Source organism: Embiotoca jacksoni, unplaced genomic scaffold (assembly GCF_022577435.1).
Source record: "Embiotoca jacksoni isolate LCO1_2020_lvr unplaced genomic scaffold, fEmbJac1.0.p SCAF_10, whole genome shotgun sequence".
NCBI classification, from domain to species: domain Eukaryota; kingdom Metazoa; phylum Chordata; class Actinopteri; family Embiotocidae; genus Embiotoca; species Embiotoca jacksoni.
The window spans coordinates 5809297-5833638 of NW_027185230.1; the positions used below are offsets into that span (position 1 = coordinate 5809297).

Genomic DNA, 24342 nt, shown 5'->3' on the forward strand with positions numbered 1-24342 from the left:
CGTTTCGGGTCAAGAGAGAATCGATTTTGATGGAACAGTTTGCGCGTTTCGTCGTCGAGCTCGAGACCTCGACGCGCCTCGGGATCAGGACGCTTCCCGTTTTTTTTGGCAAAAAGCCGACGATTCAGCAATTCCCGCGTGAGCGAGCTTGGAAAGGAATCCTCTCATGAAAACCTCACACAGTAGAAAGGGAGAAACCCCTCAGGCAGAGGCAGAACCGGGCTCGGGGCGGGCCGGGCCTTCTACCTCCGACCCCCCCCCCCCCCCCGACCCCCCGGGGACAAGCGGAACCCGGTGAGCTCGACCCGTCGGGCCGGAAGGGAACGGAGGAGGGTCGCCCCGGGCCTCGCAGCTGACCCGGAAGAGGAAGGAGAACACGTCATCGGCAGTGGAACAGTTGGCCGATTGAGATCGCGGTGACATCGGATCGGTTTACCTGAATCGGCACCGGTCGGTCGGTCGGTCAGTCGGTCGGGTGGACGGAAGAGGAAGAGGAAGAGGAAGGAGAGCGAATTGAGGAAGAACGAGACGAGAACGATTGTCTTCCCGGTTTAACTCGCGCTTCTGGTTCTGTTTGTCAGGTGTGTGAGCGGGAGGCTTTTTTTTTTTTTTAAAGCAACCTTGTTGTTAGTGCGGTGAAGAGCTGGTCTCAAACTATTAAAAACAATTAAAAACAAAAAACATCCAACAAATAGACAGACTTGTTTTTTTCTTCTTCTGGTGGACAAAACATTCCAGCTTCTCATTTGTGAGGATTTAAGTGTTTCATGAGTAAAAAGCTCTGACGAGATGATTTCCTTTGTGCTCTGATGTGAACTGAAACCAACAAAACAAAACAAAAAAGTGGTGAATTGGGCCAACAAAAACTTATGGGGAGGGTTTCTTTGTTCCAAAAATGAATGTGGCATTACTGAATAACTACACACACTCATGACAAGGCACCTCGACATGTCACAGTTTCTCAGATCACGCCCTCCCTTTTTGCGCGAGTCAAATGAGCACGAAACGAGGAAGTGTTGTGTATTATTTGTTCTCTGCTGTTGATGTCTGACGCGCTCTCACCTGGAGGCGCCTCGAAACTTATTTACTTACAGAAGTTTGAACATTAAAGCCATGGCGGTGCCGAGCTGGTGTCAAGCAGCGTCCGCGGTGCTCCGGCAGATAGAGCCGGTTGTCGTGCTCGAGCAGCTGGGCAGCACTCTCTTCGACACCGCCCTGCAGATGGTGGTCAAGGACCGTTGCGCCAACGCCACCGTCCCCGAGATGTCCCGAGAGGACAGCCAGCAGAAAGCCATGACGGACTTCTACATGATCTACAACCTCATCATCCGGCTGACTCCGATCCTGCCGTCGCTGCTGCTGTCCCGGTTCAGCGACCGCGGCTGGAGGAGAGCCCCGGTGGTGGTGCCTCTGAGCGGGTACCTGCTGAACAGGCTCATCCTGCTCCTGGTGGTGATTTTTGACTTCCCGCTGCGGGTGATGTTCGGAGCGGCGGTTCTCTTCGGGCTCTCCGGCGGGTACTGCGCCTACTGGCCCGCCGTGATGACCCTGACGTCGCTGGGCTCCACGGCGAGCGACCGCTCCAAGGTGGGTAGTGACGTGTTCCTGGTGCTCAGCAATGGGGGGGAAACAAAAAAAAAAAAGGGTCTTCAAGTCTTAAATTATAGACGTGTAATTTCCACTAACAGGCATCGGGCAGAGTTACAGACAACTTTCTCTGGTCATAATAATGTTTGGAAAACTTTCATGTCAAAACTGGCAAGGTATGGTGGACTAAAAGATTACTTTAATATAAATAACCTAAGTAAATACACATAAAAAAATGAAAAAGGACTTAGGCAAATTAAGTCTTTAATTTATTTTTACATTTATATTAACTTTTATTAGTGCTGTTTCAGTAGGCTATTTTACTTTTTTTTTTTTTAAATGGTTTGTCTATAATAGCCTACAATTTTTTTTTTACTCACTTACCTTTATTCCTGTATTTCTGTTTTTTTAATTTTTATTTCTGTATATTTAATTATTTGATTCTCTAGTTATTCAAGTCATATTTCATCCTCCACAACAAAGTGCATGTCCTGTCATTAGTATTATAAGCAACTTAATTGATAAATAAACATTGTATAAGACAGGCCATAGGTGAAAATATTGCTAAAGTTCTATTTTAAAAATATAATTAATATATAGTCAAGGTGCCTTCTCAACACTTAGATATCAAGCTAAACTATGACATTTTTTTGACATTCAGTACCACATGCTATACCACGCCAATTTTAGGATGTTTTGGAACACGTGATGTAAAAAAGAAAATTGTATTTTTGACCACATGCCATATTATGACAATCTTGATATATTTTGGAACATATACTACACTATGACATTTTGTAAATGGTGTACCACGTGCTATACTATGATATTTGTATGCCATTTTTGACCACTTGCTTTATTATTAAAATTTTATGCCATTTTGGACCACTATTACATTTGTATGCCATTTTTGACCACTTGCTTTATTATTAAAATTGTATGCCATTTTGTACATCATGCTATCCTATGACATTTTGATGATATTTGAATATGACAGATACATTCACACTTTTGGCCTCAACCCAAATGAAATAATTGAAAACTCAACATATATTTGCTCACAAAAGCTTCTTTAATGTCTATATGAGTAAAGACATTAGGCCTTCTGGTAAAATGAGTGATTCTTGTCCACGTCCCCTGCAGGTGATGATGAGAGTGGAGCTGCTGTATGGAATAGCTGGTCTGGTTGGCAGCTTGGTGTCTGGTCATCTGTTCCTTCTCTACAGCTCCAATCTGGGACATGGAACCATCTTGCTGGCTTTGAGCACACTGCTCCACCTGCTCTGCCTCCTGCACTCCATATTCCTTCTGCAGGTAAGTGTGTGTGTTTGTTTGTTTGTTTGTTTGTTTGTGTATATTGCATCACAGAGGGAATCATGTATGAATGTGTTTTGTTTTCGTGTCTTTGTAAACTAAGTCTTTCCCACAGAATGGCCAGCGTTAAACACGCCTAATATACATTGGTTTTGATAATCTAATGATTTGTATGAATGAATCAGTTGCAATGCGACATATTGTCAAACCTGCACATTAACGTGCACTTTATATTATGCAGAGCAGTATGGAGATGTCACATGTGTGTGTGTGTGTGTGTCCATTTCAATTTTAGGTTAAACAAGTAAGCGACATAGAAACAGAGGACAAGTGCCACCTCATTTCTCCTGCCTGCGACGAGGCCCGGGACGAGGCCCGCGACGAGGCCCGGGACGAGGCCCGCGACGAGGCCCGGGACGAGGCCCGGGACGAGGCCCGCGACGAGGCCCCAGTTGTTGAGGCCCCAGTTGTTGAGGCCCCAGTTGTTGAGGCCCCAGTTGTTGAGGCTCGAGCCGGGAAGGACATGGCGACCATGGTCCTGCTCTTCGCGGCTGCCGTGTTGTATACCTTCGCAGTGGGCGGAGCCGTAGAAGTACTGGGTTCCTTTGTGCTGAAGGCGCCGCTCAGCTGGACTGCCACTCAAGTAAAATTTGCATTCCTCCGCACGCACGTATTTGTGATTTCGATGCATTACAGACGACCCTGTTCATACATTTCGAGTGTTTTCTGCGGTTTACGTCGAAGCGCGTGTTTGTTTATTTTGTCGGTTCGGCTGATTTTGGTTTCACCTCCTTTACTTTCGTTTCTCTCTTTCCGTGTCCGCCTCCCCGTTTTGTTTTCTGGGACTGCTTTCCCTCTCTTCCTCCTCTCCTCTCCTCTCCCTCCAGGTTGGTTATGGGAACGCGGCCGGCTGTGGGATTTTCCTCACCAGTTTCCTCGGTGTGATGGCGCTCCGCCGCTGCGTCAGCGACGTCGCCTTGATCCTCATCGGCATGCTGTCGTTCGCCTCTGGAATCTACTTCATGTCCTTCGTCACGTCCACCTGGATGTTCTACCTCGGTGAGACTCTCCGAGGCTGAGGCGCGGTTTGACCGGTGTGCGTTTCGCCCTGTAAAAGTTCACGCTGACCGTCACTTCCGCTTCCGATAAGTTTGAGAATTTAGAACGAGTGTTCTTCTTGAGAAAAGACGAACTGGCAACCGGCGCGGTTACCGTTTCATTTGCCGTCGTCGGTTATGTGTCTGTTTGCACTAGTGTGAAATGTATTTGTTAGATTTAGTCTGGGTTTTTGTTGTTGTTGTTGTTTTTTTTTAGATGAATTGATGTCACGTTTAGATAGATAGATAGATGGATGGATGGATGGATGGATGATGGATGGATGGATGGATGGATGGATGATGGATGGATGGATGATGGATGGATGGATGGATGGATGGATGGATGGATGGATAGATAGATAGATAGATAGATAGATAGATAGATAGATGGATGGATGGATGGATGGATGGATGGATGGATGATGGATGGATGGATGGATGGATGGATGGATGGATGGATGGATGGATGATGGATGGATGGATGGATGGATGATGGATGGATGGATGGATGGATGGATGGATGATGGATGGATGGATGGATGGATGATGGATGGATGGATGGATGGATGATGGATGGATGGATGGATGGATGGATGGATGGATGGATGGATGATGGATGGATGGATGGATGGATGATGGATGGATGGATGGATGGATGGATGGATGGATGGATGATGGATGGATGGATGGATGGATGATGGATGGATGGATGGATGGATGGATGGATGGATGGATGATGGATGGATGGATGGATGGATGGATGATGGATGGATGGATGGATGGATGATGGATGGATGGATGGATGGATGGATGGATAGATAGATGGATGGATGGATGGATGGATGGATGGATGGATGGATGGATGGATAGATAGATAGATAGATAGATGGATGGATAAATGGATAGATAGATAGATAGATGGATGGATGGATGGATGGATGGATGGATGGATGGATAGATAGATGGATGGATGGATGGATGGATGGATGGATGGATAGATGGATGGATGGATGGATAGATAGATATAGATGGATGGATGGATGGATGATGGATGGATGGATGGATGGATGGATAGATAGATAGATAGATAGATGGATGGATGGATAGATGGATAGATGGATAGCGGAAAGATTCAGAAATGCGAAGAAAATAATCATACTTTTGTTTTTCTCCAGCTCGTTCACTCAACCTGTTCGCCCTGATCCCGTTGCCCACGATCAGATCTCTGCTCTCACAGCAGGTTCCAGCTTCATCATACAGTAAGTACTGTGTGTGTGTGTGTGTGTGTGTGTGTGTGTGCGCGAAGAGGGGTAACAACATGTCATTTCCACGTCACCGACAAGTCTCGAAAAAAAAAAAAAAAACCTCGCTGATCCTTTTCCGTCGTTGTCGGCTGTCTGTGATTGTTCGGTGTCGCCGTGTCAGGAAACGTATGCCGTGTACCGTCTTGTCTGTCTGTCCGTAACCTGTCTGTCCTCCTTTCTTCCCATCAGGCACCATTCTCACCTCCCTGCAGCTGGCTCTAAAGTTTGCCGGTCTGGCGTACATCCCTACTTTCACCAAGATCTATCAAAGCACCCTGCACTGGTTCCCGGGCTTCGTCTTCACCCTCTCCAGCGCCGTCACAGTGCTGGCAATGATACCCGTCAGGTACTCCCAGCAGATCCCATTATACACGAGGGATTCAACTCACCTCTTTCTCTCACGCACACTTTTTGTCTCGTCTTCTCAAGAACATCGACTTTCTTCTTCCCCCCCCCCGCAGCATCATCGGCTGCAGATCCCGTCAGAGGTACGAGACCATTCGGGGAGACTGAAGCGGCGAGACGCGATCGGCCGCACCGTGGGGTAAATGTCGGCACCGAGGAAAACGGGAAGTGAGACTTTTAAACGGTTTTAAAAAAAAAGTTCCTTCGCTCCACTTCCTGCATTGTTAAAAGCTGCGGCCGGAAGCTCCTGCGTAGTTTGGTCTGCCACGGGACGAACGGCGCGGCAAGTTCGGCATTTAAAAATGAGCGTTTTTAACGTCGTCGGGCGGCGGGTTTCATCAGGCGGTCGCGTTTGTGCCGTCTGCTTCAAAAAAGAGGCTCCGAGGAGTCATTTTAAAAAAACCAGGGATTTCGACATAATGGGAATTTGTGAGTGAGCGTGCCAGAACGAGGCGACCTGAAGGAAAAGGGAAAAAAAACAACTGTATTTAGTTGGAGCTGACTCGACACGCGTAAGCGAGTTGCGTCAACTCGAGCTTTACGACGGCGGACTCGCTTCACTCGGATTCCCCCCCCGTGACCTCGACGCTTCGTTTGAATCCTGAAAGGACGGAGGGTCAGAAAGTTTGGTTGTGGATTTCTTGAATTCGATAATTCCCCGGTTAAAGGGACACCCGCCGACACGTGGGACGTTTAAACCTGCGGGTCAGGAAAGGCCGACGGCGACGGGATCAATAAAAAGGACACTTTTGTTTGGAACATCTGTTTTTCACTCTCATACTTTTAAACTCCTTTATTTTTAGTCTTTATAAAAAAAAAAAATTAAAAAAAAAAAACAATTAAAAAAAAAACAGGTGAGTTTACATTTGGTTATAAAGCACTTGAAAAACATGACACAGTTACTTATGAGCTTAGTGTTATTTTTGTGTTTCTGTGCGTGAAATCAACACATTAAAAAAAAAAAAGAATCAAGACTCCAAAAATATATAATTTTGCACTTTACATTTTTTATAATGTATGTATAATGTATTCATATCTACATTAACGCGGTGCTTTATGGTACTGAAAGCAGATGCGAGTGGAGGAAAATATGTTTTATGCGTTGGCACTTTAAAAAGCACCAAAGGGTTCTCGGTTCTCGGTCTACATAAAATGTTACCACACGGAAGTCACAATTTATGTCGGCGTAAGGGCCGAGAAAAACGTAGGATCGAGCCTCGGAGCCGCGGTTAAGTTGTAGAAATGCCCCATTTCCTCTTTTGTTGTAGTTTTTTGTTTTGAAGTTTTTCCTTTTGATTGTTTTATTAATAGTAAATGTATTTCAAGATTCATATCCGGAAGTGTTTGTTTCATGCTACACCCATCCTCGGTTTTTGTACATTTAAATTGCTGGAAGAAAAAAAATCAAATAAATTAACAATAAAAGAATCCAACTCGAGCAGGAAAAAAAAAATGTCCAAATGAATTTGTTTTCTTTATTATTGGTCCGATATATCCGAAAAGAAAAAAAAAAGAAAAAAAAAATCATTTGTGGTAAAGATAATTTGCATCAAAACAACATCAATATACAAGCTTATTTATAATTACAACAAAAAATGTTATTAACATCCAAAAATGTACAGTAAAGGACTGTAAACGTGACACACCGGGGAGGAAGGAAGAGGCCGACGCCAGATCCACGCGTTCGTGAGTCGTCTTTGAGTTTTGGGCTTTGGTCCGGGTTGGACCGGTCGAGGAAAAGATAAGGGGACATTTGGGTTGGAAACATTTGCTTTTTAAAAGAAGAAAAAGTCCCCCCATCCTCCTCCTCCCTCCCTCATTCAGGTTTGTTTCGGTGGCGGCCAACACCGACGACGTCTTTCTAAAACGTTCCTTTAACGCTCCAAACTGAAAGCAAAATGATGTCTCTCTGACCAACTTAAAACCCGACCGGTTATTGTCATTTTTTTGGCAACTGAAAACAAAAACACGTTTTGTTTTTAGTCGATTATTTTCTGGAGTTACATGTATTATGCAAAGTAAGTCAGCAGGCACACAGTATAGGATGGGGCTTTTTTTTTTTTTTTTACAATGGCTGTGATCGAGGAGCACCGTAAGCACATTAAACAGAGAACTGTCGTCGGGGGTACTCGTGTGCATTAACAGTAAACAAAAAAAATAACAGTTTTCATTCCTGGTGTTTTGGTTATGCCTGATTTACATGGTCACTGCACATCTCTAAGTCCCTTATAAAGATTTGTAATTGCACTCCTCACATACACATTGGAACCCCGACAATGATCTCCCATTTCTTTTATACAAAAAACAAAAAACAAAAAAAAAACAGACTCAGCTGTGTCATATATATATTTCAGCCGGAGTCCGAATAATCCCACAAACTTGTTACTTCATTTTACACTCAAACTGGTCTACGGGTGCACCGGCGCCCCGTTCCTTCAGGACTATAATGGTGGCAGTTCACAGTGCTCGGCCCAAAACAAACCGAGTACCGATCCGACCCAGTAAACAAAACAGACTTTTTTTTTTTATAATTTTTTTTTTTTTTTTATATATATACTTCATCACGTCTATTTTTGCGCATCATGTTTGCTACATTTCCTCTTCCTTTCCGCGTCAAGTCATCAGATTAAAATGCACTTGGGTTTAACGTCGGCTACCGGTTGAAATAAGAGATTTGCTCCCCGGCGCCACTAGTGGTCAAAGACGATACGAGGCTACACCTTCGACGTCGGCCCGAAGCCTGCGGGCGCCGGACTTTTTACAACAGGGACGCACGTCCGTCGTGTTCAAGTCCAGGCGAGTTCACGCCGGCGGATCCAAGTCTCGCCGTCGGCTGAATCCCCTCGGGTGTCTCACGGCGTCGGGGGAGTTTTTAAAAAAAATCAGGCGTCCGGTTGAGACGCGCTTGATGAAAAACACGTCGCGTCGTCGCAGCACTAACATTTGGTCGCATGGAGGACAGAGACAGCGATGTGGCGTCGACTTCAAAAAACAAACAAACAAACAAAAAACAATCTGAGACGAGAATCAACTAAAATAGAGATTTACCAGGTTTTTAAATCCCAAACCATTTTTATTCCGAAAATCCCGTCAATGAATAAAATGACGGTAAAAGAAAAATTACACCGAACGGAAATAATTATGACCGACCTGAGGCTGCGACGCGGTAATAAAAAATACAACAAAAAAAAAATACAAAAATCGATGTTAAATGCGTTGCTGGGAAGATGTCACATGACTGACTCTGCCCTGATGTCACATGACTGACTCTGCCCTGATGTCACATGACTGACTCTGCCCTGATGTCACCGGTCAGGTGTTTCCACTACGAGTGCGATCAGCTGGCAGCGCGGCCGAGGACGGAGAGAAAGACGTTCACCGGCTGGACATTTTGGCCGTGAAGGAAAAAAAAAAACGATAAATAAAGTGAGCGCAGCGAATGTCGCAAAATCAGAGAACAGTATCTCCCGAGTGGATTTTTTTGTTTGTTTTTGTTTGTTTGTTTGTTTTTTTCTCCACACAGATGTCCCACCACGGCGGAGATTTCCCAGAAGCCTCAAAAGTTCTTAGTTCCCGTGTAAACCTGCGCTTCACCGAATTCGCAAGACGGACGTTCTCGACTCTGGACGTTGGAAATCAGAGACGCCTTTTTATATAAAAAAAAAAAAAAAACGTTATTTCAGTTCACATCCCGCGTTCGAGGATTCCTCTTCTTGACCCTTGACCCCCAAAACACAAAATGTTGTTATAACGCCGCGTGTTCCCACTCAAAAAGTTACTTCCTAAGTTTAGTACCAAAGTGAGTCTTTTCACCTTCAGGCCTCTCCGTGTGCTTACCGTCATCTTACCCTGCGTTTGGGACGACACCCGTAACCGAGGTCGAGCTTTTTTTTGCTTGAGGAAGAGGTGAAATATATATAAGTGGTGTAAATGATCACGGTAAGGAGAAAAAAAACAACAACAACACAAGTTCCATTAAGAGAAACCGAGAGAGGAAAACGGCATCAGGCTGACGGGAGGTTTACAGTTTGACCACAAGGTGGAGCTGCTGTACTGCATTCGCACACACACACACACACACACACACACACACACACACACACACACACACACACAGGGTGTGGAACAGAAATCCTCCAGCTTCTCCACAACTACAGGCTTTTACCGAGGTCCAATTCTAACATCTGTCCCCCCCCCCCGACCCTTCTCCCTCCGCTCAGGTCAAACATCTGGTCGTAAAAGCTCGCATGCCGCAGCAAGTTTCTGCCATCGGATTTATTTATCTTTTTTGTAATAATAACAGCTGCGGAAAAAAATTGGAATAAAGTTTTATGAGCTTTTGGTAAACCGTCAGAGCTATCGGGTTGAATCGTGCAACCAGCGAAACGTACGGTCCTTGAAGAATATTGGCACTTTGTTTGACTTTTTAACGCCGGACAAATGTTTGAAGAGAAGAACGTATATTTTAATGGGGAGTTTTAGCATCAGATTTTCAGAGGCTTTCAAAACAGGGCGACGAGGGGGGGAAATAACCCTTCGGAGGACGTTCCCGGACGCGGGACTCACTTTACTTCACGCTCACCCGCGGCGACAGCGTCCGCCTTCAAAAAGCGACGTTTTTTTCTCGCACGAGTTCTTCTTCTCGTTCGGCTCGACGTGAAACGCGCCTCTCAGAGACCGCCGGTTAAAACAGACACCAGCGGCGTCGGTAACCGTAAACATGGAAATGTGAAGTAGAAAAATGTCATTAAGAACAAGAGCCCAAAAAAAACAACAAAAAAAACCAAACAGTCTGTACATAGTTGGTTTCTCCTCTTTCCCAGCTGTCCTTGAATGCACCGTTTGTTACCTCCTTTCGGGGAGAGGGACGACTCCCCTCCTCCGTACAACCGTCTCACAGGAGAACAGGGGTGAAAGTCCAGCAGGTGGAAATCTGCCCCCCCCCCTCCACCCACCCCGGTGGTCTTTTCCTTGGCATCGGAGAGCGCGTTGTCCAGAGAGAGAGAGAGACAAGAGAGAGCTCGGATGAGGGCAGAGACACGAGGACGGCTTTCAGTTCGTCTCGCTCGTTTTGTCCTCGGCCTGTTTGTCCTGGAGGAGCGTTACGAGCGACTCCCACGCCGCCTGGCACTGCGGAGGGTGGAGATGGACGGAGAATCAGCGGGCGTACGGAAAAGAGTGCGGAGGAAGGGAAAGACTTTGATGAGGCAATTCTGAGCGAATAACTTTCCGGCGGACCCCCCCCCGGGGGGCCGTCTGGCGTCTCGCCCGTTTTTTTTTTTTTTTTTTTTTAAAAGGGGGGCGTTCAGGCGTCAGACCGGCGGAACGAATCCGTCGTTGCCGGAGTCGCCTTAAAAACGGGGAGAATTGCTAAATGTTTATTTAGTTTATTTTATTTATTTAATTTATAAATTACTAAAAATGCTTTTAGTTTGCAACGATATCGCGAGAAACGAAACGCGTTTCTAAATACCAGTTGCAGAGGAAAAGAACGTATCCAACGGTAACGGCGACGGGTTCGCGACCTAACGAGCGACGTTTGAAATAAATGTCTGTCGGCGAACACTAACGCCACCAAACTTACACATAATAATAATAATAATAATAATAATAATAATAATAATAACTAACGTTATAGCTGCATACGTGGAAAATATGACATTTTCATAAATGGAAACTAAAACCGAAACATGCAAACTAAATTCCCTAAAATTACATGACTTGTGCCCAAAAACAAACAAAAACAGATCAAATTCCCTGTCTGGAAAAAGAGTCTTATCAAATTGGGTAACCGTGGGAACCGTCGGTTCTACGTAAACAACCTCGACCGGCGTTCTGCGTACCTTTTCGTAATAGTGGATGTTTTTGTCGGCGGTGCCGGTGAGCAGCTGCTTGAAGTCCTGCCTCTTGTTGCTCTGCCAGCGCTCCCAGTCCGCCTTCAGGTCGGCGTTGAAACACTCCACTTTGTCCTGACACTTCTCCACCTCCGCCGGCATCTACGGCCAAAGACAAGAGAAAACTACAGCTACCGGGGGGGGCCTCGAGGGGGACATAGCACCAGACTAAATATCACAGGAGCAGAATCACGGGGTGGAGGGTGGAGGTTTTGGAGGGTGGAGGAGGGTGATATGAGATCGTATTGAAATTTGGCAGCGACTTCTGCGACATCAGTGCGGCGTGCAGACAAAAGATCAAACTGGTTAAGTAGATGTAACTAGATCCTAAAACATCTTATCGGCAATAAAGAAGGAGGGGCCATGTTTTTTGTTTGTTGTTTTTTAAACCCCTCCCCCAACGTGTGGGTGTGGTTTGTGATGACGGGGAAGGACGAAAGCTTACAGGCGTTCTGTCTTCTTGCTTGCGCAACACGGCGGCTTCGAGACGGCCCTCGTACTCCGCCTGGCTCTGGTCTCGCTTCCTCAAAACGCTCTGGAATTCAGGCAGAAAACGTTGACCGGGTCACGCATGCGTTTCCGGACAGGTTTCCTCACGCGGAGGAAGTAGTGTGGGAGGGGACGTGTCTTTTCTTTGCGAAATCTGCCACGAATGAATAACGGCAAAACGCGGTTAAATATTAAGCTTAAGAAAAAAAAAAAAAAAAAAAATTATGCAAAACCTCTAAATGTTTAGGTGGGGAACTTCAGTACAACTTTACTATGACTTCAACATTGTTTACTTCCTCGTGTCGTCTCCAATCACGACGGCGTCCAGTCTGGCCTCAACATGAGGAGGAGGAGGAGGAAGTAGAGTTTTAAAACTGAATATGGAGCAAAAGCTTATTTATATAATTTTTTTTTTTTTTTTTAAAGTAGCTTATTGTACATATAATCTTACTGTGTCTGCTAAGTTGGCGGTTCACTGTGGTGTTGCTAAACAAACTACGACGTAAAGTCCAGCCTTAACCGAATGATCCGCAACTGGATCCAGACTGAGGGCGGACCGGTCGCCACGGTGACTCACTGTCGCCCCTTAACACACAAACGGTATTACAAGATGAACATTTTAATGATGATTTTTTTATTTTTGCACTTTCGAACCACTAATGTATCGAAAACCAATTTTTCAGAAGAGCGCCGATTTATTCGAATAAACTTTGTTCATTCAGCAAAAAAACAAAAACAAACGGACATCTCTTGCTGGTTTGCAGCCCACTGCGGATGACCTTAAAAAGTCTTCTCCCCCCCCCCCCCGTATCCCCGTCCCACTAACCCGTCCCACACGGAACCGACCGGTAAACCGGAAAAGTTTCACAAGTGCTTTTTATGTTTTTAATGGCTCCGGTTAACAAGTATACAGATTCACAAGGACAGCCTGCGGGGATTAACGCTCTTTTTGTGGCCGTCCCGCCCGGCTCTTCTTCACACATCACACAGACGTCCAAAATGTTTCCGCTCACCTTCATGGACTCTATGTAGAGGACGTATTCTCTAAGCACGGGCAGGAAGTCCTGGCTCATGTTCTCACTCAGGTCGTCCAGCGCTCCGCAGCAGGTGGACACAGAGTTCCCCACGCCCTCCAGGGGGCGCTGCAGCTCCTCCTCTGACCCCGCCCAATTAGAGTAAAGGCCGCCATATTCCCGCAGCTCTGCTAGGTACTCTAGCAGAAATGAGAGGGGACAAAAAAAAAAAAAAAAAAAAGAGTCAGCCGAGCAAGAAGTCAGTCTGTCTGCGTTTTATGGGATTTTTTTTGTTGCAAAATTCTCCAAAATTGCAATTTATTTTGTTACGTTTTATGCGAATTGCTTCTTGAAAAATGTCCCGAATCGCAAAAATGAGAAGAAAATGAGAAAGAAACAAAGAATGTACAAAATCAGATCTAAAATCTCAAGTCGGTACGTGTTCTGTACAACACGAGGAACTGCTGGACTGGGAAACGAATCGCAGCTGCTTGAGAAGCCCCCCGTCCCCTCCGCCGGTCCGGTACCTGACTGCTCTTTGATGATCCTCTGAGCGATGCGGTCGATGGTTCCCAGCTTGTGGCTGAAGGTGTCCAGGTACTCTCCCATGGCGCAGAACTCGGCCGGCCGCGCCCGCAGCTTGTAGCCTCCGGCCGCGTGCTTCACCGACTCGCCCACTTTGGTCAGGAGGGCCAGACCCTGACGTTTGTTCAGGTCCTGCAGACGCGGGGCGGACGGAGACGTCAGGGGTCTTAAAAGTCTTAAAAGACTGACCACGAGTTGACCGTTGTCCTACCTTGGCAGACAGGAAGGCGTTTAGGTGCGGGTTGAAGGAGAGGACGGGGTGGTCCGCGACTCGCTTCAGGAACTTGTCCAGGGCTTTCATCCTCGTCTCCACGAACTCCTCTGAGAAACGGTCGACGACGCCCTTCATCACGAACTTCTCCGGCAGCGGCTGGAGACGGGGGGACAGACGGAGGACAGGGGGGGAGGGGGGGGGAAGAGAAACGTGAATGAGGGGACTCTCGCCGGAGAGGCGGGCGGGCGGCGACCGTGCGACCTACGGGGATGAGGTGAGTCGGCTGGCTGTCCTCCAGCTTTGTCCTCAGCCAGTCGAAGTCCTGGTAGCGTCGCCTCACGCAGTACTCCGGCAGGTCGAACTCTATCCGAGTCGTCTGAGGGAAAAAAAAACACATAATAACGTGTTGCGTTATTCGGAGGGACGCGGTGTCTTCAGGTCGCCGAGCAGGACACCGACGTTGCCGATCAAATACCGCAGAACCCCGTTAAACGGGATCCTAAATTCATCGGCATCGTCGGCGTCCCGTGTTTCTCTCAACCGAGAAGGAAACATTAAGTTCCGGTGAAATCCATCGTGTCCACTTGGTGGTAAAAACCAAAAGAAGGCGTTGGGAGGTGAATCACCCCGGGAGGCCGAGTGAAGGATGAATTCACCGACACACCGGTGTTTGCTATTTACAGTTTTATTTGAATTTGTGAAACTAAAAGACAAACGTGTATTTTTTTTTTAAACTTCGCGCGGCGTCGGCGCATCAGGGAGCCGTGTTGGGATTCGATCGCGCGGGTCTTCGAGACGTCCCGCCCGCTATCGGGCCAAAAGGATCCAATTCTGGAAGCAGGTGGTTTTGCGGTGAACGTGACGAGAACGTGTCCACCGTTTCTTTGGTGGCGACGGAGTCGACTCGGGAGGAGTCCGCGACGTATTCGCGCGTCGACGGTGTTTAAAGAACGACTCTCCCCGGCAGAAGTGAGAAACAGAAGTTTTCCTTCGTTCGTCGTTATTTCAGTTCTTCATGCTCAGTTTTAATTTGTGTATAAATAACGGCGTACGTGCTCAAATTAGTCGCCATCGGATTGGAGGCCGTTTAGGATTCTTAATGACATTAAAACACAGCTGAGAGTGCATGCGCACGCACACACACACACACGCACGCACACACACGCACACACACACACGCACGCACACACACACACACACGCACACACACACACACACACACACACACACACACACACACTCTCTCTAACAATGTGACGCTGCTCTCCATTAACACTTTGTGTTCATATTGGACGGTGATATTTGTCTGCAGCCTCTGAACCGAAGCGCCGCAGCGCACATAGCAACCGTCGCCGTGACATCACTCCACAGCCGCTGGCAGTTTTTTTTTGTGTTTTTTTTCTCATTGCGCCACGGAAAAGCCTTAAAAACCTCCGATTCCCTGCGGTCGGAACAACATGAGGTTCTTCGGGGCAGAGCCGCGGCCCCGTGGCGCTCCTGCTCTGTTAACCAGCAGCTCCGCTCGACGGGTGGAACATAAGGTTCTGAATCTCCTCTCCGGAGTATCGCTTTTTTTTTTTTACGGGAAAGTTAAGAGAAAAGGGGTTTTCCATACTGGAATCCAGCCTGTTTAATCACCCCGGGGACACGAGTGGATTCATATCTGATGGTGCCGTGATAACCGCCAACCATCAGCGCGTTGCCCGAGCACTCACAGATAGAGGAGATATATGAACCAGAAGACGAAAACAGCTTCGGGATCATTACTGGTCAGAATCGTTCATCTGTGGTTTAATAGGTTTCACAGGGTTTGAGGATAGGGTAAACCTTTTTTCAAATCTTTATGTGGACGATGGATAGAAAATAAAAACGACACTTAAATTTTTTTTTTTTTTAAATCACAGTTTGATCCACTTTCATTCACTGTGAGTGAAGAATTCCATCCATCCATCCATCCATCCATCCATCCATCCACCCACATTATCCTGAACAGGGTCGTGGGAGGGCTGGAGCCCATTCCAGCTGACTTTGGGCCGAGGTGGCTCCGGTCCATCAGAGCGGGCAACACAATAAGAGACATTAGAGAGACAACCCTTCATGCTCATATTTACAGCTGTGAGCAATTTAGAATCGCCAACAAATCTAACGTAGGTAGAACATGCAAACTCTCTGCGCTTATCTTTCAGTGGAAAAAAAAAAAAGCAAAATCAGAAGCTTTGAAAAAAATAAATCTACAAATAAAGTAGTAGTTTTAACACCTCCTGCCTGTGGACTGTTAAAAGCTACAACAGCCGTTGCCGTCCTTGCCTGAAGGTGGAGACGCTGGCTGGTCTGTCGCTCTGAAACGCTGCTTCTGTTTGTACTTTCCATTTTCTACTGGCCTACATAACCACAAAAACAAACAAGTCTGTAGCACCGCTATCGGTCAACAACTCCATCAGGGTGCCTTTAACTTACAACTTCCTTACTGGTAGGTTTGTATGTTGCATCCAATTCAATGTAAATGCAGCGTTTTAACATCCCGGTGCAGGATTTTACAAGGCGAGAGGAAGCTCCGACTGCCTGGATCGGCTCGCTGTGAAGCTTCGCGCTGCCAAGCTGCTCCGCTGGAAAATTCCATTCAGACAGAAGGCATAAACTTGGATGCGGTAAAAAAAAAAAAAAAAAAAAAAGAAAAGAAAATAAGGTCATATAAAACCGGACGTTTCTTGTGTTGCTGTTCATCGGCCAGCTCCAAACTCCTGGGATTCAAACTTCGCTTGGAGACACCCGGAGAATTTCATAACAAAACAAACGGAGAAAACGTGAGAAATTAGGGGCTAAATGATCAGTATGACGGATTATCTATTCCCGAGTGGTGCGTGCGGTAAATGGTTAGCAGGAGCATCGAGCGTATCGGACTGGAAGGTGGAATAAAAAAAAAAACACGCAGAAACAACCATCCTGCTGGACGGGACGTTTCACCGCATGTTGGAAACCAGGTAGCGTTACCATGACACCAGCCAATAGCAGACCTTGGTGGAGACTCTGTAGGTGATGTAGGTCTCCATGGTGGAGACGTGCTTCTTTGGGTCGTCGACCGTGACGAAGAGGTCCCGGGTTTCCGCGGTGGCGTAGGGGTCCCGGCCGTCCGCTTCGGAGTCATTGTCCAGCTGCAGCCTGTTGAAGAGCAACGACGCGGAGGCGGGACTCGGCGTCTCGACCGGCGTGCCGTTGGTCAACCCCGGTTCCTGCGTGGACAGACATAACGCGCACGCGCACACACACACGCACACACACACACACACACACACACACACGCCGACATCAAATCCAGGGAAAAGCTGCAAACAAAGAGCTCGATAGATGAGATTGATTCTGATGCTGATGCAGTTGTTTGTCTGTCAATGGAGCTCTTGTTCGGGCTGCGTTTGCGCCCTCCATCTCCTGCATCGCCCTGCTAATTAAATGACGGACAAGTGGAGAGAAATATGGAAATATATGTTCACATTCTTAATACAAAAAAAAACAAAACACCAAAACGAGGTTTAGTTACACCAGCTGGAGGCGGACTACAAAACAGTTCATTTCATTTTATTTATTTTTTTTGGAAGAATTGTTAACTGTTTTTGCTTTTTATGAAGATGAGTAAGTTTACATGTAAGGTGCCAGTGAAGTGACAGACATGTGGTGTTTTGTGCATTATAGGGCTGCAGCTATTGGTTATTATCATTATCGCTTAATACATCAATTATTTTCTCGATCAATCAAACTAAAGCAGCTAAGTGGAATTCAGCCATCAGTAACTGTGTTATTTATGCTTCTACTTTTTCTACCGTGACACGTTCGAATGAAAACCTAAATCTACTTCAGGATATGATTGAATCAATGGATGCAAACATTTCTTGTCGTAGCTAAAATATAATTTTCCATTATCAATTAATGTCAATATTTTCTGTACTAATCAATCAGCTGTTTTTTTTTGTTGTTTTTTTTAAAGTCAGAAAATGGTGGAAAATGTCGAGCAGTGATTTTCAAGCTGCTGCCTTAAATGTCTTGTTTTGTCCCGACCAACAGGCCACAACCAAGTTATTAAGTTTATTACCATGGAAGACAAAAGGAACCAGAACAAATTACATTGAAGAAGCTGAAATCAGAGAGTTTTATCAATGACACAGGATTTAACTTTAGTATATAGAGCTACAAACACAGATCCGATCAATATTACTCATATATAACTATTTACAGACCATTCAAAGATATTTTAAAGGCACAGCAGTGTAAAATACCATAATCATCCTGGCACTTTCAATTTCTCAGAGACCATATAACACATTTCCTCTGAAGGCTCAAGTCAAACACATTAAGGCTGCTCAAAAAAAAAAAAAAAAACAAGCAAATAAGTGGACCAAAGAAGAAGCTGTGCAGAGTGTCTCCTCAAATAAGGACCTGTGAGCATTTGGAGATGCCATTAGAAAATAAAAATAGGATTATAGGGGTTGATTTTTATTTTTCTTGATGCTGTTTAATGACATAATTTTTCTCTTAAGGATATATATATATATATAAAAAAACACATTTCTATGTTGAGAAGCAAGAGGAAAACCATGATCAGTGCAGAAATATTCCACTGCACATCTATAAATGATTCTGCAGAACAGCAGCAGCGATGGCAAACAAAATGTAAACAGCGCAGGAGAGAAGTAAATGTGTCATAAAAATTCTTCTTACACGACTTAAATTACATCTTCCGAACAAATCTCTCACTACAAACTTGTCCTGCCACATTTGATTTTATCTGAAAGTTTGACAACATTTCTAAGCAATTACCACACACACACACACACACAAAGGAAGGACCTACTTTCTTCCTGAAACAGGTTCAGGTGCAGAGAGAGGACACAAGCTAATGTTCAACCCTAATCACCCTGAAGTGTGCATGTGTGCAACTTTCCGAGTCAATCAGTGTCACCAAAAGTGCTACCACTCGGGTCTCTGCTCTCAACACACACACACACACACACACACACACACACACACACACACACACACACACACACACACACACACAGAGTCCAAACAGGCTGCTGTCATTGGAAGTGCTCTTTTTTTTTTTTTTTTTTTTTAACACTGTGGCGCTGTCCTGCTCTGGTAATCACAGTTCACATAATTGCGTCGCATCATTACGTCTCTGTGAATGAACAAGCAGGCCGCAGAAAGAAGAGCCGCACTCAGGCAGACAGCGAAGAAAGAATTTGAAAAGATCACCCTGATGGGAGATGAATATCGAGAATCGGTGTTGTGATCATGATAGTTGTGTTATCAACCTTGGTCACAGCAGGAAAGCGCGGAAAAACATAAAGACGGCCGTGTTCAAGCCACCACGGTGCGTCTCTGAGCCAGCGTGCAAAATATCCAACCAACAGCCCGCAACCAAAAAGTTGGTAATCGTAGAGGACTTTAAAGGAACCCGAAAATATCAACATTCAAGATGCTGGAATCAAGATAATGTTCACGATTATTTTGTTTCTCTATCGACTAAATCAATTCATCTACTAATCGTTGCAGCTCTAAAATATATTATTGATGTTGTGGGATTGAGTCAATTATGTCGTTATCAGTCATAAACGGCAAACTCCAGATTTAAAAAAAATGTCTGTGCGAGGTGTTCAGAAACTGCAGCTGCACCCTGAGCGGGAAGATATTGACACGATACATCACACCGTGTTTACCAAAATACTATGAACTGTATTCAAGTGGAGCCTGAAGGGAACAGATCGGGGTTTTTTGGACGAGGATCTAAATAAAAATGATAAGAGTAATCTAATAATATAGTTTTAATTACAAAAAAAACTATACATCACATAATAAGTGCACTCTGCTTTCTTATAGAAGCTGCATATATATAAAAAATATATATATTTAAATCAATTATTGTCCAAACTAAATCACGACCATCAGGAGATTTGAGTGGCAGATTGTTTTCCATTCTTGAAAGCACCATAGTTCGTTAGAAAATAGCAGAAAAGGTGAAAATGGTGAAGTTGTGTTCAGAAATCATTAACGAATCCAGGACATGCATTCGGGTCGCCGACCAGGGAACTCATCCCCCTGCTCTCCGGCCCTGTGGCTTTTCCACCAGATTTGATTAAAATGTGCTGACAAATTGTTTGACTGGGACCAGAACAAAATCCCCTCCGGATAATTAGTGTGTATGGCGAGGAAAAACAAGGAAAAACAAGGAAAAGACCGAGCTTCTCCTAAGTTTTCACAGCTTCTTCTGCGGTCAATAATGAACTGCAGCTCCACAGTGATCCCCACAGCTGTTAGTTGGTCTCATGAACAAACATCAGCAGGACGAATAAAAGCCATGTGATTTGTTTGCATGGTCTGTCTTTGTTTACACAGCACACACCAAGGCTGATAAGGATATAAAACCTTTTCTTTTCTTTTTTCAAAATAAGAGGGAAGTGTTGCTCAACCAAACCGTGCAACACCTGATCCTTCAACGGTGTAAACACATTACTCCTGTTTTTGTTGTTGTTGTTGTTGTTGTGTGAATTTAGGAGTTATTTTTTATTTTTTCTGCTCGTTGGTTTTAATAATTTGTGGTTTCGTTGCCGTGTTAAAATGCTGAGTTTGTCCATTTAACTGTAAAAGGTGGATGTTCCTCGACTCCAGCCTCCAACCGTGAGCACTAAACCTCGGGAGGCAAAACAACAAGTAAAAAGACGAACAGACGGTGGCTCGTCTTTTCTTTTTCTTTTTTTTTTCTTTTTTTTCGGATTTCTCCTTTAAACTTTGTTGCTACTTACTTGACGGGTTTTTGCCTAGAGACACTTAGTGCCAGCGGGAAAACAGGGTTAGTCAGCGAGAGTTTCGTTTGGTAAACCGTCGGACCGGTCTCGGTGATCCCCCCGGCAGGTCCTACCTTGTCGCCTTCGACGGTAACGGTGACATCTGGCCCCGGGGAGAGAGGCTCCTCGGCGGCGGAAAGCGGGTGGAGGATCTCCGTGATTGGCTTCCGCCCCGAGCTGGCCAGGCCTTTCGGAGCGCCGACACTCATCTTGAGGAAGGCGCGAAGACGTGGCCGGGTGTTGTGGGTAAAACCGCTGTCCGGTTCTCCGGTTAAGTAAAAAGCAGAGAGGGGATTTTTTTTTTTTTTTTTTTTTTCTCCTCCGTCTCTTCAGTTGAGATGTTACACCCGCTAGTTGAGCTCAACTGTCAGCTGACTACTACTGCGCAGCTCCGGATGTTAAACTGCGAGAGAGCCCGGAAGTAAACATGTCCGTCACGTGACAAGAAGCGAAGAAATGAAACTCTAAAGATCGTCTATTAGACAACGTCGATCAACTAATCAGTCAAACTGATTTTACTCGGCCTACCGTTGCCAAAATGACGAGCTCTCAACATCACAAGGGACCACACAAAATACAGTGGAGCTTAATCTCAAAAGTGGTCCATATGAATACAATTATAAATAAAAAGTCAATAATTATTTGCATTTTTTTAATTTATTTTTTTCAAATTCAAGGTGTCCTTTCTAGATTATTTCCCAGAGCTCATAACCATCTCATGGTCAAAAGATGTCTCTGTCACTCGCTGTCACTTTTGTCAAACTACTGTACCTCCATGCCAACTGAGCAAATTACATCTGCTAAAGAAACTCATGAACTAGCTTTTAAGTTAAGATTTGTATTTACATATCTATTTATTTGTCAAAGTACTACTCCAAAAGTTCAGCACACATTTATTGATGAGTTCAGGGGTAACATGTGCGCTATTAGCAATCAGAATAAATAATGTGTGGATATACTGAACATATACTGCAAATTTAAGATTTTAGGTTGCATATTGTATTTTTGAATGCGTACATTTTTTTTTTTTTTTTTTTGTTATCCAGACTCCAGATGGTGACCCTATTATGATGTTTGAAGAGCTCACTTTTAGGTAGTATCTCTCATTCTGCTTCTGGATCGCCACTCGTGTGTCATTCATAAAATCGCGATCACCGAAAAATAGGATCAGAGTGAGACCTCGTCTCGTCAAGTCCTATCTAACAGACACCGCTTCAAGAAGCAAAACACGGCGGACGTCACGCTTCACCATAGATAGTTTTATTGTTATTTTAAACTTCCAGCTGCTGCGACAGAGGTGGCCCTCACCTAACACTGTGTAACTTATTCTGTTCAACTTTAACTCAGATTTACCAGATTTTTTTTTTAATTTTTATTTTTTTTTAATAATCTTTGTCCGTTATCATCCAGCAGTGTTGCAACATTAGCCCGGAGAAGGAAACACATAATTCAAACCAGAAATATAATCCATCTGGCTGCTTGTTGTCTTGACCTGCTTTTTTTTTTTTTTTTTGCTGCCTTCCCTCACATGGCTACTAATCCTCCGGGACAAGGTAATGATTTTTGCTTTGGCCCAAACGATGTTGATAATGAAGTTCTTTGTCCGTGTCGGTCTGTGTCAGCTCCAGACTCCAGGGGCGTAGCTACAAATCCCGGGTCCCCTGAGCTTTTCCGGCTCTCCTGGACCGCTTTGAGGAAATGTAAACTGTCTTGAAGCTTTCCATTATATGAACTTTTCAACCTACCATCTTAGAGAAGTTGGTGAGTTAAATCATCCGTTGGAGGCCGCAGGCAAAGGAGTGCTGCGGATTTTTAATTAGTCCATATGAAAAATAAAAAAATAAAAAAGTTAATAAATGAAACATATGGAGGCAGACTGACAAGATTTGGGGTCAGGCACAGCCCGACATGAGTGATTAAAATCTTCGGGATTTTCTTTTTTTTTTTTTTTTAGTTAATCTTGTAATAAATATGATATAAAAACAAAGTGGTATTTTAATCCTACATATACTGCACTGTAAAGCATTCAATTATAAATATATATTTTACCCCTGTAGTACAAATTTTATACCTGTTCATCTACAGATTAGCATTTGTTTTTTAGTAGTTAAAACAGTCACCAGCATTCTCTCAAAATGTTGGCCATTATTAGATGAATTAAGAGATGCTAGGTGATAAATAATGTTCAGTCCCTCACCCCAGCTTTTGACCACCATCGTTTCTCTCCATGCAGTCCCGAACAAGGCCCGGGTAGCAATCCTGGCTGAACTGGAGAAGGAGAGGAAGCGGCTGATACAGAGTCAGTCCATGAACACTCCTGGAGCCAGGTGCGGATGCTGTACCATAATCTGAAAGGCAGTTCCTCTCTAGCCAATATCAAAACGTTTTTTTTGTTTTTATTTTGATAAGAACACAGGAGGCAAAAGTGAAAACATTTCCAATCTCATGTTATAAACATCCGTCTCTCGTCCTTCATCTCTCTCCTCCCTCTTGTCCTGCAGCATCTCACTGTCCAGACCGAGTCTGAAGGAGTTTAGAGACAATGCAGAGCAGCAACACATCGCTGCTCAGCAGAAAGCTGCCTTGCAGGTGAGGCACAAAACCACCTTGAGTGTGACTTAATATCTATTTGCACAGCCTTTTCACAAAGTAACAAGCAGCACAATAAATGACGTATTCTTTTTTTTAGATGATATTAAAGTGTGAATAACACCTGTAAAAAGTCCTCATACGGCCACAGGAACACAAATCTTTTCCTGACTGTGCCTCCTCTTGCAGCATGCACACACACATTCGTCAGGCTTCTTCATCACCCAGGACTCCTCGTTCGGGAACCTCATCCTCCCCGTTCTTCCTCGCCTGGAGCCTGAGTCGTGACCTTTTCACCCTCTCTCCTCTTGCTGCCCTCCAGTGTGAGACAAAAGTTGTGGAACATGTGTGCACATGAAACCTTAGTCTCTCCCACTTTTGTCTTTTTAAGTCCTTGATTAATGGGACAGTTGTGTGTTACCTTGTAAACGATCTCAGGGGACTGTGAGTCTTTTCTCCTTTACATTTTCCAGACCGACAAGCTGGCTGCTGATTTTAGGGAAGTTTTCTAAACAGTCGGAAGAAGGTTCCAGATAGCTATGAAACATCCAGTTAAGTTGCCGAGGAGCTAAAGACAAACTGCAGGAGTGCCGTAAAGGCTTCCCCACTCTGTTTCTATCACGGTAGCAGTCCCACTGCTTTCCATAAAATGCACACCCTTTCAGGTTTTTTTACATTTGTAATTGATTTGTATTCATCTTTGGATAATAAAAGTGTTACATTCAACTGTTTTCAGTGTTTATTAAAAAAAATAATTAAATTCATTCTAATCTTTGTTTTTTCTTGAGGTTTTCCTTAAATTTCTGCATTAAGTATGAATTAACACACACTGGATCTAATACAGACGAATAAATGGACCCATCAGAAAGACTGAAAATGAATATTAACAGGAGCACTTTTGGTGTCCCGTTCACCCTCTGGTGCTCTTCCAGGGTGACAGAGGTCATTTCAAAGACTATCCAGTGAATGTAGTTTGTGAATTATGTTTTTAACCTTGTCAGTAAGTCTATGTAGT

At 44.7% G+C, this 24342-nt stretch overlaps 3 protein-coding genes across 4 annotated transcripts; 2 read left to right on the plus strand and 1 right to left on the minus strand.

Moving 5' to 3' along the window:
• Nucleotides 1–1050: 1050 nt before the first annotated feature.
• On the plus strand, nt 1051–8746 carry LOC138206067 (solute carrier family 46 member 2). Its single transcript, XM_069162545.1, has 7 exons — nt 1051–1587; nt 2731–2901; nt 3197–3544; nt 3789–3960; nt 5174–5257; nt 5492–5648; nt 5764–8746. Exons 1-7 carry the CDS (start codon nt 1114–1116, stop codon nt 5813–5815), a joined length of 1458 nt encoding a protein of 485 aa, XP_069018646.1. The 5' UTR covers nt 1051–1113; the 3' UTR covers nt 5816–8746.
• Nucleotides 8012–21119, minus strand: snx30 (sorting nexin family member 30). The gene is made up of 9 exons (XM_069162557.1): nt 20813–21119; nt 16917–17132; nt 14168–14278; nt 13900–14058; nt 13631–13820; nt 13104–13303; nt 12047–12136; nt 11551–11703; nt 8012–10837 (listed from the first exon to the last, which is right to left on the minus strand). The coding sequence occupies exons 1-9, from the start codon at nt 20945–20947 to the stop codon at nt 10760–10762; spliced, it is 1332 nt and encodes a 443-aa protein (XP_069018658.1). The 5' UTR covers nt 20948–21119; the 3' UTR covers nt 8012–10759.
• A 604-nt stretch (nt 21120–21723) lies between these two features.
• On the plus strand, nt 21724–24053 carry inip (ints3 and nabp interacting protein). 2 transcript variants are annotated; one of them, XM_069159452.1, is made up of 4 exons: nt 21724–22291; nt 22972–23065; nt 23240–23327; nt 23517–24053. In XM_069159452.1, exons 1-4 carry the CDS (start codon nt 22267–22269, stop codon nt 23613–23615), a joined length of 306 nt encoding a protein of 101 aa, XP_069015553.1. In that variant the 5' UTR covers nt 21724–22266; the 3' UTR covers nt 23616–24053. The 2 variants fall into 2 exon arrangements, with proteins under 2 accessions (XP_069015553.1, XP_069015545.1); XM_069159444.1 differs by lacking the exon at nt 21724–22291 and adding an exon at nt 22298–22499.
• Nucleotides 24054–24342: the final 289 nt, after the last annotated feature.

Bases quoted from the DNA above. Each gene is read 5' to 3' on its own strand.
- LOC138206067 (XM_069162545.1), top strand. From the start codon at position 1,114: ATGGCGGTGCCGAGCTGGTGTCAAGCAGCGTCCGCGGTGCTCCGGCAG. The intron at 3,545-3,788 runs GTAAAATTTGCA...CTCTCCCTCCAG, and splicing joins TCAGCTGGACTGCCACTCAA to GTTGGTTATGGGAACGCGGC. The intron at 5,649-5,763 runs GTACTCCCAGCA...CCCCCCCCGCAG, and splicing joins CTGGCAATGATACCCGTCAG to CATCATCGGCTGCAGATCCC.
- snx30 (XM_069162557.1), bottom strand. From the start codon at position 20,947: ATGAGTGTCGGCGCTCCGAAAGGCCTGGCCAGCTCGGGGCGGAAGCCA. The intron at 14,059-14,167 runs GTAGGTCGCACG...CCCCGTCTCCAG, and splicing joins AGCCGACTCACCTCATCCCC to CCGCTGCCGGAGAAGTTCGT. The intron at 12,137-13,103 runs GTGAGCGGAAAC...CCTGAATTCCAG, and splicing joins TCTACATAGAGTCCATGAAG to AGCGTTTTGAGGAAGCGAGA.
- inip (XM_069159444.1), top strand. From the start codon at position 22,466: ATGAACTTTTCAACCTACCATCTTAGAGAAGTTG. The intron at 22,500-22,971 runs GTGAGTTAAATC...CTCTCCATGCAG, and splicing joins CTACCATCTTAGAGAAGTTG to TCCCGAACAAGGCCCGGGTA. The intron at 23,328-23,516 runs GTGAGGCACAAA...CTCCTCTTGCAG, and splicing joins AGCAGAAAGCTGCCTTGCAG to CATGCACACACACATTCGTC.